The sequence below is a fragment of the Salmo salar genome, chromosome ssa18, assembly GCF_905237065.1.
Source record: "Salmo salar chromosome ssa18, Ssal_v3.1, whole genome shotgun sequence".
Taxonomy (NCBI): Eukaryota; Metazoa; Chordata; class Actinopteri; order Salmoniformes; family Salmonidae; genus Salmo; species Salmo salar.
In genome coordinates, this window is record NC_059459.1 from 48667845 (window position 1) to 48686159 (window position 18315).

Consider the following 18315-nt stretch of genomic DNA (forward strand, 5'->3'; position numbering starts at 1 on the left):
CCAGACCTGCTAGGATACTATACTACAGAGGAGCTTTTCCCAGACCTGCTAGGATACTATACTACAGAGAGGAGCTGTTTCCCGACCTGGTAGGACTTCCTCCTGCGATCCTGCTCTATAAGGATATCCGCTCCATCGCAGCTCCCCAGCATCATGGCTCAGGCTGCATCTCAGATCAAGAAGAGAGCGATTGTGGACACCTCCGTTGAGGACGAGAAGCTTAAGAAGAGGAAGATCAGACAAGCCCAACGGCAGCTGAAGAAAAAGGTACAGGAGAAGGAGAGGACAGAGAGAGGAAGAGGAGGAGAGGAGAGGACAGAGAGAGGAAGAGGAGGAGAGGAGAGGACAGAGAGAGGAAGAGGACGAGAGGAGAGGACAGAGAGAGGAAGAGGATAGAGGGGGAGAGGAGAGGAAGAGGAGGAGGGGCTGAGTTAAGCTCAGTTTCTCCCAGTGCTCTCATTCCTTTGTCCTGGTTCCTTTCCTCCACGGAGCTCCGCAGCATGCTTCACACCACACCGTGTGGGTGGGCTCTTAGTGGGGAGCGGAGAAGGCACGGGGGAGAAGCACGGGGGAGAAGTATGGGGGAGAAGCACGGGGGAGAAGCACGGGGAGAAGCACGGGGGAGGAGGAGAGACAGGGGAGGAGGAGAGACATGGGACAGTAGGACAGAGTTAGCAGGTGTAGAGAGACATGCTCTCAGCCTCTCTCAGTCTCTCTGTCTCTCTCTCTCTCAGCCTCTCAGTCTCTCTCAGCCTCCCTCTCTCAGCCTCTCTCAGCCTCTCTCAGCCTCCCTCTCTCAGTCTCTCACAGCCTCTCTCAGCCTCTCTGTCTCTCTCTCTCAGCCTCTCAGCCTCTCTCAGCCTCCCTCTCTCAGCCTCTCTCAGTCTCTCTCAGCCTATCTCATTCTCTCTGTCTCCCTCTCTCAGTCTTTCTCAGCCTCCCTCTCTCAGTCTCTCTCAGCCTCCCTCTCTCAGGCTCTCTCAGCCTCTCAGCCTCTCTCAGTCTCCCTCAGCCTCCCTCTCTCAGCCTCTCTCAGTCTCTCTCAGCCTCTCAGCCTCCCTCTCTCTGTCTCCCTCTCTCAGTCTCTCTCAGCCTCTTAGCCTCTCTGTTGCTCCGTGTGGCATGGTGCTGCTTGTTTGCGTGGTATCAGCCTGAGGAATCCTCACCTGTTTCTGAAAAGGTTTATCGTGGTGGTGTGCTGTGTTATAGTGTGGTGGATGGACTGCAGTGATGCTGGTTAGTAGTAATCCAGTAATCCAGTATCACTGGCGTGTCAGCAGCCTCCAGGCTAATTAACAGGAGAGAGAGTTGAACAGGGCTGGTGGGTACGGCACAAGACATAGTGTGTTCTTCTATCTCCATGGTGTACCACGTCTGATCTTCTATCTCCATGGTGTTCCACATCTGTGTTCTATCTCCATGGTGTTCCACATCTGTGTTCTATCTCCATGGTGTTCCACGTCTGTGTTCTATCTCCATGGTGTTCCACGTCTGATCTTCTATCTCCATGGTGTTCCACGTCTGATCTTCTAGCTCCATGGTGTTCCACGTCTGTGTTCTATCTCCATGGTGTTCCACGTCTGATCTTCTATCTCCATGGTGTTCCACGTCTGTGTTCTAGCTCCATGGTGTTCCACGTCTGTGTTCTAGCTCCATGGTGTTCCATGTCTGATCTTCTATCTCCATGGTGTTCCACGTCTGATCTTCTAGCTCCATGGTGTTCCACGTCTGATCTTGGGATGTTCCACTCTGCTCTGTACTGAATGGGATGTTCCACTCTGCTCTGTACTGAATGGGATGTTCCACTCTGCTCTGTACTGAATGGGATGTTCCACTCTGCTCTGTACTGAATGGGATGTTCCCCTCTGCTCTGTACTGAATGGGATGTTCCCCTCTGCTCTGTACTGAATGGGATGTTCCGCTCTGCTCTGTACTGAATGGGATGTTCCACTCTGCTCTGTACTGAATGGGATGTTACACTCTGCTCTGTACTGAATGGGATGTTCCACTCTGCTCTGTACTGAATGGGATGTTCCCCTCTGCTCTGTACTGAATGGGATGTTCCACTCTGCTCTATACTGAATGGGATTTTCCATTAGATGGTGATGATAACAGACAGTCAACCTATTGGCTATTCAGCAACATTCACAGCAGGGTCCTGTGTTCTGTTCTTCTTCTGTCTGAGTCTCTGTCCTCCCTCCCTCCCTCCCTCCCCTCCTCTTTCCTCCCTCCCTCCCTCCCTCCCTCCCTCCCTCCCTCCCTGTCCTCCCTCCCTCCCTCCTCCTCCTGTCCTCCCTCCCTCCCTCCTTTTAGCCCTGTTTATTCCAGCACTGTTACCTTCCCTTTCATCTGACAGCCAAAACCATAATGAGGTACACCAGAACCATTACCATCAGTAATAGGTCTCTACCATCAGTAATAGGTCTCTACCATCAGTAATGGGTCTCTACCATTACTAATGGGGTCTCTACCATCAGTAATGAGGTCTCTACCATCAGTAATGGGGTCTCTACCATCAGTAATGGGTCTCTACCATCAGTAATGGTCTCTACCATCAGTAATGGGTCACTACCATCAGTAATGGGTCACTACCATCAGTAATGGGTATCTACCATCAATAATGGGTATCTACCATCAGTAATGGGTCTCTACCATCAATAATGCGTCTCTACTATCTCTACCATAAGTAATGGGTCTCTACCATCAGTAATGGGTCTCTACCATCTCTACCATCAGTAATGGGTCTCTACCATCAGTAATGGGTCTGTACCATTAGTAATGGGTCTCTACCATCAGTAATGGGTCTCTACCATCAGTAATGGGTCTCTACCATCTCTACCATCAGTAATGGGTCACTACCATCAGTCCAGGCCTCACTACCATCAGTAATGGGTCTCTACCATCAGTAATGGGTCAGTACCATCAGTAATGGATCACTACCATCAGTAATGGGTCACTACCATCAGTAATGGGTCACTACCATCAGTAATGAGTCTCTACCATCAGTAATGGGTCTCTACCATTAGTAATGGGTCTCTACCATTAGTAATGGGTCTCTACCATCAGTAATGGGTCTCTACCATCAGTAATGGGTCTCTACCATCTCTACCATCAGTAATGGGTCACTACCATCAGTCCAGGCCTCACTACCATCAGTAATGGGTCTCTACCATCAGTAATGGGTCACTACCATCAGTAATGGATCACTACCATCAGTAATGGGTCTCTACCATCAGTAATGGATCACTACCATCAGTAATGAGTCTCTACCATCAGTAATGGGTCTCTACCATCAGTAATGGGTATCTACCATCAGTAATGGGTCTCTACCATCAGTAATGGGTATCTACCATCTGTAATTAGTCTCTACCATCAGTAATGGGTCTCTGCCATCAGTAATGGGTCTCTGCCAATAGTAATGGGTCACTACCATCAGTAATGAGTCTCTACCATCAGTAATGGGTCTCTACCATCAGTAATGAGTCTCTACCATCAGTAATGGGTCTCTACCATCAGTAATGGGTCTCTACCATCAGTAATGGGTATCTACCATCAGTAATGAGTCTCTACCATCAGTAATGGGTCTCTACCATAAGTAATGGGTATCTACCATCAGTAATGGGTCACTACCATCAGTAATGGGTCTCTACCATCAGTCCAGGGTCTCTACCATCAGTAATGGGTATCTACCATCAGTAATGGGTCTCTACCATCAGTAATGGGTCTCTACCATCAGTCCAGGGTCTCTACCATCAGTAATGGGTCTCTACCATCAGTAATGGGTCTCTACCATCAGTCCAGGGTCTCTACCATCAGTAATGGGTCTCTACCATCAGTAATGGGTCTCTACCATCAGTAATGGGTCTCTACCATCAGTAATGGGTCACTACCATCAGTAATTGGTCTCTACCATCTCTACCATCAGTAATGGGTCTCTACCATCAGTAATGGGTTACTACCATCAGTAATGGGTCTCTACCATCAGTAATGGGTCTCTACCATCAGTAATGGGTCACTACCATCAGTAATGAGTCTCTACCATCAGTAATGAGTCTCAACCATCAGTAATGTGTCTCTACCATTAGTAATGGGTCTCTACCATCAGTAATGGGTCTCTACCATCAGCAATGGGTCTCTACCATCAGTAATGGGTCACTACCATCAGTAATGAGTCTCTTACATCAGTATTGAGTCTCTACCATCAGTAATGGGTCTCTACCATTAGTTATGGGTCTCTGCCATCAGTAATGGGTCTCTACCATCCCTACCATCAGTAATGAGTCTCTACCATCAGTAATGAGTCTATACCATCAGTAATGGGTCTCTACCATCAGTAATGGGTATCTACCATCATTAATGGGTATCTACCATCATTAATGAGTCTCTACCATCAGTAATGGGTCTCTACCATCAGTAATGGGTCTCTACCATCAGTAAAGAGTCTCTACCATCAGTAATGGGTCACTACCATCAGCAATGGGTCACTACCATCAGTAATGGGTCACTACCATCAGTAATGGGTCACTACCATCAGTAATGGGTCACTACCATCAGTAATGGGTATCTACCATCAATAATGGGTATCTACCATCAATAATGGGTATCTACCATCAGTAATGGGTCTCTACCATCAATAATGCATCTCTACTATCTCTACCATAAGTAATGGGTCTCTACCATCAGTAATGGGTCTCTACCATCTCTACCATCAGTAATGGGTCTCTACCATCAGTAATGGGTCTGTACCATTAGTAATGGGTCTCTACCATCAGTAATGGGTCTCTACCATCAGTAATGGGTCTCTACCATCTCTACCATCAGTAATGGGTCACTACCATCAGTCCAGGCCTCACTACCATCAGTAATGGGTCTCTACCATCAGTAATGGGTCACTACCATCAGTAATGGATCACTACCATCAGTAATGGGTCACTACCATCAGTAATGGGTCACTACCATCAGTAATGAGTCTCTACCATCAGTAATGGGTCTCTACCATTAGTAATGGGTCTCTACCATTAGTAATGGGTCTCTACCATCAGTAATGGGTCTCTACCATCAGTAATGGGTCTCTACCATCTCTACCATCAGTAATGGGTCACTACCATCAGTCCAGGCCTCACTACCATCAGTAATGGGTCTCTACCATCAGTAATGGGTATCTACCATCAGTAATGGATCACTACCATCAGTAATGGGTCTCTACCATCAGTAATGGATCACTACCATCAGTAATGAGTCTCTACCATCAGTAATGGGTCTCTACCATCAGTAATGGGTCTCTACCATCAGTAATGGGTATCTACCATCAGTAATGGGTCTCTACCATCAGTAATGGGTATCTACCATCAGTAATGAGTCTCTACCATCAGTAATGGGTCTCTACCATCAGTAATGGGTCTCTGGCAATAGTAATGGGTCACTACCATCAGTAATGAGTCTCTACCATCAGTAATGGGTCTCTACCATCAGTAATGAGTCTCTACCATCAGTAATGGGTCTCTAACATCAGTAATGGGTCTCTACCATCAGTAATGGGTATCTACCATCAGTAATGAGTCTCTACCATCAGTAATGGGTCTCTACCATAAGTAATGGGTATCTACCATCAGTAATGGGTCACTACCATCAGTAATGGGTCTCTACCATCAGTCCAGGGTCTCTACCATCAGTAATGGGTATCTACCATCAGTAATGGGTCTCTACCATCAGTAATGGGTCTCTACCATCAGTCCAGGGTCTCTACCATCAGTAATGGGTCTCTACCATCAGTAATGGGTCTCTACCATCAGTAATGGGTCTCTACCATCTCTACCATCAGTAATGAGTCTCTACCATCAGTAATGGGTCTCTACCATCAGTAATGGGTCTCTACCATCAGTAATGAGTCTCTACCATCAGTAATGGTCTCTACCATCAGTAATGGGTCACTACCATCAGTAATGGGTCACTACCATCAGTAATGGGTATCTACCATCAATAATGGGTATCTACCATCAGTAATGGGTCTCTACCATCAATAATGCATCTCTACTATCTCTACCATAAGTAATGGGTCTCTACCATCAGTAATGGGTCTCTACCATCTCTACCATCAGTAATGGGTCTCTACCATCAGTAATGGGTCTGTACCATTAGTAATGGGTCTCTACCATCAGTAATGTGTCTCTACCATCAGTAATGGGTCACTACCATCAGTCCAGGCCTCACTACCATCAGTAATGGGTCTCTACCATCAGTAATGGGTCACTACCATCAGTAATGGATCACTACCATCAGTAATGGGTCACTACCATCAGTAATGGGTCACTACCATCAGTAATGAGTCTCTACCATCATTAATGGGTCTCTACCATTAGTAATGGGTCTCTACCATTAGTAATGGGTCTCTACCATCAGTAATGGGTCTCTACCATCAGTAATGGGTCTCTACCATCTCTACCATCAGTAATGGGTCACTACCATCAGTCCAGGCCTCACTACCATCAGTAATGGGTCTCTACCATCAGTAATGGGTCACTACCATCAGTAATGGATCACTACCATCAGTAATGGGTCTCTACCATCAGTAATGGATCACTACCATCAGTAATGAGTCTCTACCATCAGTAATGGGTCTCTACCATCAGTAATGGGTCTCTACCATCAGTAATGGGTATCTACCATCAGTAATGGGTCTCTACCATCAGTAATGGGTATCTACCATCAGTAATGAGTCTCTACCATCAGTAATGGGTCTCTACCATCAGTAATGGGTCTCTGCCAATAGTAATGGGTCACTACCATCAGTAATGAGTCTCTACCATCAGTAATGGGTCTCTACCATCAGTAATGAGTCTCTACCATCAGTAATGGGTCTCTAACATCAGTAATGGGTCTCTACCATCAGTAATGGGTATCTACCATCAGTAATGAGTCTCTACCATCAGTAATGGGTCACTACCATCAGTAATGGGTCTCTACCATCAGTCCAGGGTCTCTACCATCAGTAATGGGTATCTACCATCAGTAATGGGTCTCTACCATCAGTAATGGGTCTCTACCATCAGTCCAGGGTCTCTACCATCAGTAATGGGTCTCTACCATCAGTAATGGGTCTCTACCATCAGTCCAGGGTCTCTACCATCAGTAATGGGTCTCTACCATCAGTAATGGGTCTCTACCATCAGTAATGGGTCTCTACCATCAGTAATGGGTCACTACCATCAGTAATTGGTCTCTACCATCTCTACCATCAGTAATGGGTCTCTACCATCAGTAATGGGTTACTACCATCAGTAATGGGTCTCTACCATCAGTAATGGGTCTCTACCATCAGTAATGGGTCACTACCATCAGTAATGAGTCTCTACCATCAGTAATGAGTCTCTACCATCAGTAATGTGTCTCTACCATTAGTAATGGGTCTCTACCATCAGTAATGGGTCTCTACCATCAGCAATGGGTCTCTACCATCAGTAATGGGTCACCACCATCAGTAATGAGTCTCTAACATCAGTAATGAGTCTCTACCATCAGTAATGGGTCTCTACCATCAGTAATGGGTCTCTACCATCAGTAATGGGTCTCTGCCATCAGTAATGGGTCTCTACCATCCCTACCATCAGTAATGAGTCTCTACCATCAGTAATGGGTCTCTACCATCAGTAATGGGTCTCTACCATCAGTAATGGGTATCTACCATCAGTAATGAGTCTCTACCATCAGTAATGGGTCTCTACCATCAGTAATGGGTCTCTACCATCAGTAAAGAGTCTCTACCATCAGTAATGGGTCTCTACCATCAGTAATGGGTCTCTACCATCAGTAATGGGTGTCTAACATCAGTAATGGGTCTCTACCATCTCTACCATCAGTAATGAGTCTCTACCATCAGTAATGGGTCTCTACCATCAGTAATGGGTCTCTACCATCAGTAATGAGTCTCTACCATCAGTAATGAGTCTCTACCATCAGTAATGGGTCTCTACCATCAGTAATGGGTCACTACCATCAGTAATGGTTCACTACCATCAGTAATGGGTCACTACCATCAGTAATGGGTCACTACCATCAGTAATGAGTCTCTACCATCAGTAATGGGTCTCTACCATTAGTAATGGGTCTCTACCATTAGTAATGGGTCTCTACCATCAGTAATGGGTCTCTACCATCTCTACCATCAGTAATGGGTCACTACCATCAGTCCAGGCCTCACTACCATCAGTAATGGGTCTCTACCATCAGTAATGGGTCACTACCATCAGTAATGGATCACTACCATGAGTAATGGGTCTCTACCATCAGTAATGGATCACTACCATCAGTAATGAGTCTCTACCATCAGTAATGGGTCTCTACCATCAGTAATGGGTCTCTACCATCAGTAATGGGTCTCTACCATCAGTAATGGGTATCTACCATCAGTAATGAGTCTCTACCATCAGTAATGAGTCTCTACCATCAGTAATGGGTCTCTACCATCAGTCCAGGGTCTCTACCATCAGTAATGGGTATCTACCATCAGTAATGGGTCTCTACCATCAATAATGGGTCTCTACCATCAGTCCAGGGTCTCTACCATCAGTAATGGGTCTCTACCATCAGTAATGGGTCTCTACCATCAGTCCAGGGTCTCTACCATCAGTAATGGGTCTCTACCATCAGTAATGGGTCTCTACCATCAGTAATGGGTCTCTACTATCAGTAATGGGTCACTACCATCAGTAATTGGTCTCTACCATCTCTACCATCAGTAATGGGTCTCTACCATCAGTAATGGGTTACTACCATCAGTAATGGGTCTCTACCATCAGTAATGGGTCTCTACCATCAGCAATGGGTCTCTACCATCAGTAATGGGTCACTACCATCAGTAATGAGTCTCTAACATCAGTAATGAGTCTCTACCATCAGTAATGGGTCTCTACCATTAGTTATGGGTCTCTACCATCAGTAATGGGTCTCTGCCATCAGTAATGGGTCTCTACCATCCCTACCATCAGTAATGAGTCTCTACCATCAGTAATGGGTCTCTACCATCAGTAATGGGTCTCTACCATCAGTAATGGGTATCTACCATCAGTAATGAGTCTCTACCATCAGTAATGGGTCTCTACCATCAGTAATGGGTCTCTACCATCAGTAAAGAGTCTCTACCATCAGTAATGGGTCTCTACCATCAGTAATGGGTCTCTACCATCAGTAATGGGTGTCTACCATCAGTAATGGGTCTCTACCATCTCTACCATCAGTAATGAGTCTCTACCATCAGTAATGGGTCTCTACCATCAGTAATGGGTCTCTACCATCAGTAATGAGTCTCTACCATCAGTAATGAGTCTCTACCATCAATAATGGGTCTCTACCATCAGTAATGGGTCACTACCATCAGTAATGGATCACTACCATCAGTAATGGGTCACTACCATCAGTAATGGGTCACTACCATCAGTAATGAGTCTCTACCATCAGTCATGGGTCTCTACCATTAGTAATGGGTCTCTACCATTAGTAATGGGTCTCTACCATCAGTAATGGGTCTCTACCATCTCTACCATCAGTAATGGGTCACTACCATCAGTCCAGGCCTCACTACCATCAGTAATGGGTCTCTACCATCAGTAATGGGTCACTACCATCAGTAATGGATCACTACCATGAGTAATGGGTCTCTACCATCAGTAATGGATCACTACCATCAGTAATGAGTCTCTACCATCAGTAATGGGTCTCTACCATCAGTAATGGGTCACTACCATCAGTAATGGATCACTACCATCAGTAATGGGTCACTACCATCAGTAATGGGTCACTACCATCAGTAATGAGTCTCTAACATCAGTCATGGGTCTCTACCATTAGTAATGGGTCTCTACCATTAGTAATGGGTCTCTACCATCAGTAATGGGTCTCTACCATCTCTACCATCAGTAATGGGTCACTACCATCAGTCCAGGCCTCACTACCATCAGTAATGGGTCTCTACCATCAGTAATGGGTCACTACCATCAGTAATGGATCACTACCATGAGTAATGGGTCTCTACCATCAGTAATGGATCACTACCATCAGTAATGAGTCTCTACCATCAGTAATGGGTCTCTACCATCAGTAATGGGTCTCTACCATCAGTAATGGGTCTCTACCATCAGTAATGAGTCTCTACCATCAGTAATGAGTCTCTACCATCAGTAATGGGTCTCTACCATCAGTAATGGGTCTCTACCATCAGTAATGGGTCTCTACCATCAGTAATTGGTGTCTACCATCAGTAATGGGTCACTACCATCAGTAATGGGTCTCTACCATCAGTAATGGGTCTCTACCATCAGTAATGGATCACTACCATCAGTAATGAGTCTCTACCATCAGTAATGGGTCTCTACCATCAGTAATGGGTCTCTACCATCAGTAATGGGTCTCTACCATCAGTAATGGGTATCTACCATCAGTAATGAGTCTCTACCATCAGTAATGAGTCTCTACCATCAGTAATGGGTCTCTACCATCAGTCCAGGGTCTCTACCATCAGTCCAGGGTCTCTACCATCAGTAATGGGTCTCTACCATCAGTAATGGGTCTCTACCATCAGTCCAGGGTCTCTACCATCAGTAATGGGTCTCTACCATCAGTAATGGGTCTCTACCATCAGTAATGGGTCTCTACCATCAGTAATGGGTCACTACCATCAGTAATTGGTCTCTACCATCTCTACCATCAGTAATGGGTCTCTACCATCAGTAATGGGTTACTACCATCAGTAATGGGTCTCTACCATCAGTAATGGGTCTCTACCATCAGCAATGGGTCTCTACCATCAGCAATGGGTCTCTACCATCAGTAATGGGTCACTACCATCAGTAATGAGTCTCTAACATCAGTAATGAGTCTCTACCATTAGTTATGGGTCTCTACCATCAGTAATGGGTCTCTGCCATCAGTAATGGGTCTCTACCATCCCTACCATCAGTAATGAGTCTCTACCATCAGTAATGGGTCTCTACCATCAGTAATGGGTCTCTACCATCAGTAATGGGTATCTACCATCAGTAATGAGTCTCTACCATCAGTAATGGGTCTCTACCATCAGTAATGGGTCTCTACCATCAGTAAAGAGTCTCTACCATCAGTAATGGGTCTCTACCATCAGTAATGGGTCTCTACCATCAGTAATGGGTGTCTACCATCAGTAATGGGTCTCTACCATCTCTACCATCAGTAATGAGTCTCTACCATCAGTAATGGGTCTCTACCATCAGTAATGGGTCTCTACCATCAGTAATGAGTCTCTACCATCAGTAATGAGTCTCTACCATCAGTAATGGGTCTCTACCATCAGTAATGGGTCACTACCATCAGTAATGGATCACTACCATCAGTAATGGGTCACTACCATCAGTAATGGGTCACTACCATCAGTAATGAGTCTCTACCATCAGTCATGGGTCTCTACCATTAGTAATGGGTCTCTACCATTAGTAATGGGTCTCTACCATCAGTAATGGGTCTCTACCATCTCTACCATCAGTAATGGGTCACTACCATCAGTCCAGGCCTCACTACCATCAGTAATGGGTCTCTACCATCAGTAATGGGTCACTACCATCAGTAATGGATCACTACCATGAGTAATGGGTCTCTACCATCAGTAATGGATCACTACCATCAGTAATGAGTCTCTACCATCAGTAATGGGTCTCTACCATCAGTAATGGGTCTCTACCATCAGTAATGGGTCTCTACCATCAGTAATGGGTATCTACCATCAGTAATGAGTCTCTACCATCAGTAATGAGTCTCTACCATCAGTAATGGGTCTCTACCAATAGTAATGGGTCACTACCATCAGTAATGAGTCTCTACCATTAGTAATGGGTCTCTACCATCAGTAATGAGTCTCTACCATCAGTAATGAGTCTCTACCATCAGTAATGGGTCTCTACCATCAGTAATGGGTCTCTACCATCAGTAATGGGTATCTACCATCAGTAATGAGTCTCTACCATCAGTAATGGGTCTCTACCATCAGTAATGGGTGTCTACCATCAGTAATGGGTCACTACCATCAGTAATGGGTCTCTACCATCAGTAATGGGTCTCTACCATCAGTAATGGGTCACTACCATCAGTAATGGGTCTCTACCATCAGTAATGGGTCCCTACCATCAGTAATGAGTCTCTACCATCAGTAATGGGTCACTACCATCAGTAATGGGTCTCTACCATCAGTAATGGGTCTCTACCATCAGTCCAGGGTCACTAGACACCATTCCAGCAGGAGGCAGTGTAGCTGACTTGGCTGAGGGACGCTGAGTGAGGGAGAGAATGAAGGAGACGAAGGCCTCCAGTGTCAGAGTCGCCTCAGCAGGGTCGTCAAAAAACCCAACGTTCTGGTTTCCAGGGGAAATGAAAGAGGGAGTCTGTAACGTGACTTCTGCTTTCGGACGTTAACAAGGTGCCCCTCCACCTCCACATTTACTCCCCAGCAGTGTTGTTTCTTCTCATCCAGACCAGAATGTGCTCTGGGTTTAATGTAGTTTACACCTGCTACGTTAGGTTAGTGTCGGAGTGGTCACGGACAAATGCTGCTGATTGTATTGATTGTAGGCCAGTCTGCACTGTCACTTGTAACTGACTGACTGCATTGGTTTAGATATGAGTGGTCTGTGGTGCTGACTGACTGTATTGGTTTAGATATGAGTGGTCTGTGGTGCTGACTGACTGTATTGGTTTAGATATGACTGGTCTGTGGTGCTGACCGACTGTATTGGTTTAGATATGAGTGGTCTGTGGTGCTGACCGACTGTATTGGTTTAGATATGAGTGGTCTGTGGTGCTGACCGACTGTATTGGTTTAGATATGAGTGGTCTGTGGTGTTGACTGACTGTATTGGTTTAGATATGAGTGGTCTGTGGTGTTGACTGACTGTATTGGTTTAGATATGAGTGGTCTGTGGTGTTGACTGACTGTATTGGTTTAGATATGAGTGGTCTGTGGTGTTGACCGACTGTATTGGTTTAGATATGAGTGGTTTGTGGTGCTGACCGACTGTATTGGTTTAGATATGAGTGGTCTGTGGTGCTGACCGACTGTATTGGTTTAGATATGAGTGGTCTGTGGTGCTGACCGACTGCATTGGTTTAGATATGAGTGGTCTGTGGTGCTGACCGACTGTATTGGTTTAGATATGAGTGGTCTGTGGTGCTGACCGACTGCATTGGTTTAGATATGAGTGGTCTGTGGTGCTGACTGACTGTATTGGTTTAGATATTAGTGGTCTGTGGTGCTGACCGACTGTATTGGTTTAGATATGAGTGGTCTGTGGTGCTGACCGACTGTATTGGTTTAGATATGAGTGGTCTGTGGTGCTGACCGACTGTATTGGTTTAGATATGAGTGGTCTGTGGTGCTGACCGACTGTATTGGTTTAGATATGAGTGGTCTGTGGTGCTGACCGACTGTATTGGTTTAGATATGAGTGGTCTGTGGTGCTGACCGACTGTATTGGTTTAGATATGAGTGGTCTGTGGTGCTGACCGACTGTATTGGTTTAGATATGAGTGGTCTGTGGTGCTGACCGACTGTATTGGTTTAGATATGAGTGGTCTGTGGTGCCCTAGTGCAGTATGGGAAACCTTACTCTAGTGCAGTATGGGAAACCTTACTCTAGTGCAGCATGGGAAACCTTACTACTGCCCATCACTGCCCATTACTGCCCATTACTGCCCATTACTGCCCATTACTTATTTACCATCCTGTATTCACTTTACTTTAATAATATATTCCAGTTGTGTAAATGACTTGTTTTAATGGGAAGACTTTATTATTTCATTTCATAAAGTCAATATGTCATCTCTGCTCAGGCAGTAACCAGACAGCCATCTGAAGTGATCTCTGTGCTCCCCAACGAGCCAAGCACCCCTGCCTTGGCTAGCGGAAAGGGTATCCCGTGATCATTGGGATGCCACAGCTGCCCACGCTGCAGAGCTGTCTGACCAAATCACTGTTTTAGTAGTTCTTCAAAGTAGATAAGGCATACTTTCAACACTTCTACTTCTGTCAGTCGAGTAGAGCTTCCTCACAAACCCATCACAGGAGATGAGACGAGGAGAGAGGGAAGGAGAGGAGAAGAGAGAGGACAGAAGAGAGAAGGAGGATAAATGAGAGGAGGAGAGGAGAGAGGAGGGCGAGGAGAGGAAAGAAGAGGAGAGAGGAGGGCGAGGAGAGGAAAGGAGAGGAGGGGAGGAAGGAGAGATGAGGAAAGGAGTGGACGGGAGGGGAGGAGATGAGAGAGGAGGAGAGGAAGAGGAGCAGCCCCAACCTCACTGCTCCAGCACAACGCTCCACCATGCAGTGGAAACGAGGCTCTGTGATTGGTGCAGGGCCTGGCGGGGGGTAGAGAGGTATTCCACGCCCACGCACAGTAACACAGGGAGGGAGAGAGAGAAGAGGAAAGACGGGGGACAGAAGAGAGAAATGAGCTAGAGAAAGAGAGAGAGAGAGAGAGAGAGAGAGAGAGAGAGAGAGAGAGAGAGAGAGAGTGTGCGGTAAACAAGGTGCTGATATTTTAGGGGAAACTGAATGTGAAGTCGTTTATCCTGCTGCAGGGCTTGTCTCTTTACTGCATCAACACAGAGAGAATAGATCTAACTAGGACAGCTTCAGCATTTACATAGAGGGGTTGATTATGATCACACTGAATCACTATCAAACACACTGAGGGTTCTGGAACCTTCTTAATGGGTTGATTACACACTGAATCACTATCAAACACACTGAGGGTTCAGGAACCTTCTTAATGGGTTGATTACACACTGAATCACTATCAAACACACTGAGGGTTCTGGAACCTTCTTAATGGGTTGATTACACACTGAATCACTATCAAACACACTGAGGGTTCTGGAACCTTCTTAATGGGTTGATTACACACTGAATCACTATCAAACACACTGAGGGTTCTGGAGTCTTCACAATGGGTTGATTACACACTGTATCACTATCAAACACACTGAGGGTTCTGGAACCTTCTTAATGGGTTGATTACACACTGTATCACTATCAAACACACTGAGGGTTCTGGAGTCTTCTTAATGGGTTGATTACACACTGAATCACTATCAAACACACTGAGGGTTCTGGAGTCTTCTTAATGGGTTGATTACACACTGAATCACTATCAAACACACTGAGGGTTCTGGAGTCTTCTTAATGGGTTGATTACACACTGTATCACTATCAAACACACTGAGTGTTCTGGAACCTTCTTAATGGGTTGATTACACACTGTATCACTATCAAACACACTGAGGTTCTGGAACCTTCTTAATGGGTTGATTATGATCACACTGAATCACTATCAAACACACTGAGGGTTCTGGAACGTTCTTAATGGGTTGATTACACACTGTATCACTATCAAACACACTGAGGGTTCTGGAGTCTTCTTAATGGGTTGATTACACACTGAATCACTATCAAACACACAGAGGGTTCTGGAGTCTTCTTAATGGGTTGATTACACACTGAATCACATGTTCTGGGGGTTCTGGAACCTTCTTAATGGGTTGATTACTTAAGCAATAAGGCACAAGAGGCAGTGCTGCATCATGAATACAGTCACAGGTAAATGCCGTTGTTCAGCCCGTCGCGATAGTGGAGGTAAAGGATGCCATTGCACTGCCTCGCGTGCCTTATTGATTTTATGAAACTTACATATATTCATTAAAACATTATTTTGATAAGTCAATTCATACAATTTAATTCTTCCACCAGAAGATATAGTCCAGACAAAAATCTGGTTGTTAGTTCTTTTGTTCATGTTGCTACAGACCCGACACAGTCGTTAATTCTTTTTGAGTTGTTGCTATGATAAAGGAAGCCAGGTTGCCCGTGATACAAGTCAATATTCGACGTCCATCCTTTCTGAGTATGTTGGAGGATGATGTGGAGAATGGCCACTAGGGGCAACAGTTAGCGCTGTTACCTTCAAGTAGGTTTGGGTTTTGCTAGGTTATTGGGAATGGCAGATGTGCATAACCATCTGCCTCTGATTCCAAAGGTTGCAAGTTTGAATCCAGCATTAGAAGGCCAGCATCCCGGAGTCGCCTCTTCACTGTTGACGTTGAGACTGGTGTTTTGCGGGTAATATTTAATGAAGCTGTCAGTTGAGGACTTGTGAGGTGTCTGTTTCTCGAACTAGACACTCTCATGTACTTGTCCTTTTGCTCAGTTGTGCACCGGGGCCTCCCACTCCTTTTTCTATTCTGGTTAGAGCCAGTTTGCGCTGTTCTGTGAAGGGAGTAGTACACAGCGTTGTACCAGATCTTCCGTTTCTTGGCAATTTCTCACATGGAATAGCCTTCATTTCTCAGAACAAGAATAGACTGACGAGTTTCAGAAGAAAGTACTTTGTTTCTGGCTATTTTGAGCCTTAAATCGAACCCATAAATGCTGATGCTCCAGATACTCAACTAGTCTAAAGAAGGCCAGTTGTATTGATTCTTTAATCAGAACAACAGTTTTCAGCTGTGCTAACATAATTGCAAAAGGGTTTCTAATGATCAATTAGCCTTTTTAAAATGGTAAACTTGGATTAGCTAACACAACGTGCCGTTGGAACACAGGAGTGATGGTTGCTGATAATGGGCCTCTGTACGCCTATGTAGATATTCCATAAAAAATCTGCTGTTTCCAGCTATAATAGTCATTTACAACATTAACAGTGTCTACACTGTATTTCTGATCAATTTGATGTTATTTCAATGGACAACATTTTTCATTTTCTTTCAAAAACAAGGACATTTCGAAGTGACCCCAAACTTTTGAACGGTACTTGGGGAGCTCTAATTTGTCTCCACCCATTCAACATCGTTCACGCCCTCTAAAGCTTTAGCCCCACCCATCTCTTTAAGGATTCACAGAGTGAGTAGTGTAGTAAACAACCAAAGATTTCAAGACTAAAAGTTTTTCCATGGGTGTCTGAGCTGTGTGCTAGTCGTTTAAACAGACAGCTCGGTGCATTCAACATGTCGATACCTCTCACAAATACATGTAGTGATGAAGTCAATCTCTCCTCCACTTTCAGCCAGGAGAGATTGACATGCATATTATTGTTTGCTCTCTGTGTACATCCAAGGGCCAGTCGTGCTGCCCTGTTTTGAGCAAATTGCAATTTTCCTAAGTCCCTCTTTGTGGCACCTGACCACACGACTGAACAGTAGTCCAGGTGAAACAAAACTAGAGCCTGTAGGACCTACCATGTTGATAGTGTTGTTAAAAAGGTAGAATAGCACTTTATAACAGACAGACTTCTGCAGTCATTTCAGTCGCTGTAGTAGCTGACATTTATAGTGTTGAGTCATCCGCATTCATAGACACAATGGCTTTACTCAAAGCATGTCATTAGAAAAGATTGAAAAAGGTAAGGGGCCTAGACAGCTGCCCTGGGGAATTCCTGATTCTACCTGAATTATGTCGGAGGGGCTTCCATTAAAGAACACCCTCTGTGTTCTGTTAGACAGGTAACTTTTTATCCACATTATAGCAGGGGGTGTAAAGCCATAACACACACGTTTTTCCTGCAGCAGACTATGATCGATAATGTCAGAAGCTGCACTGAAGTCTAACAAAACAGTCCCCCACAATCTTTTTATCATCAATTTCTCTCAGCCAATCATCAGTCATTTGTGTAAGTGCTGTGCTTGTTGAATGTCCTTCCCAATAAGCTGAAAGTCTGTTTCAGGAAACTAGGCGTGAGTCGCAAGTTACAGCTTCACAGGAGAGCCATTTAATAACAAAAATGTTTAAATCAAAATGCGTTTTTTGGCAGAAATGCCTTCTGGAACATGTGAACTTTCTTGTGCCTTAATAACAAACATGTATGCCATCTGTAAATACGAATAAAATTGATAAATTACAAGACTTATTAGTTAACCTCTTGGGGCTAGGTGGGACGCTAGCGTGCCACCCGTGGTGCACTCCATCAACAGCAGGTGCATTTCAAGAGCGGCAAATTTGAATCCAAATAAATGTCAAAATTCAAATTTTTCAAAAATACAACTATGTTACACCATTTGAAAGATAAACATCTCCTTAATCTAACCACGTTTTACGATTTCAAAAAGGTTTTACGGCGAAAGCATAAATTTAGAGTATGTTAGGACAGTACATTTACAAGAGTTGTGTGTAATGTTTTGTCAAGTCAAAGACAGGGTCACCAAAACCATAAAACCAGCTAAAATGATGCACTAACCTTTTACAATCTCCATCAGATGACACTCCTAGGACATTATGTTAGACAATGCATGCATTTTTAGTTCTATCAAGTTCAT

At 44.8% G+C, this 18315-nt stretch overlaps 1 protein-coding gene across 30 annotated transcripts in view; it reads left to right on the forward strand.

The window, feature by feature from the left end:
- The window catches only part of LOC106577222 (ankyrin-3), a 587325-nt gene that overhangs the window by 175621 nt on the left and 393389 nt on the right, over positions 1–18315 (forward strand). For 29 of the 30 annotated variants that reach the window (XM_045701221.1, XM_045701212.1, XM_045701202.1 and 26 more), the window contains exon 1: positions 1–267. This exon is cut by the window's left edge. The exons of the other annotated variant lie outside the window; for it this stretch is intronic. In XM_045701221.1, the coding sequence (XP_045557177.1) occupies positions 154–267 (114 nt within the window). In that variant the 5' untranslated portion in view covers positions 1–153. The remainder of the gene's footprint in view (positions 268–18315) is intronic. 30 annotated transcript variants of the gene reach the window in all.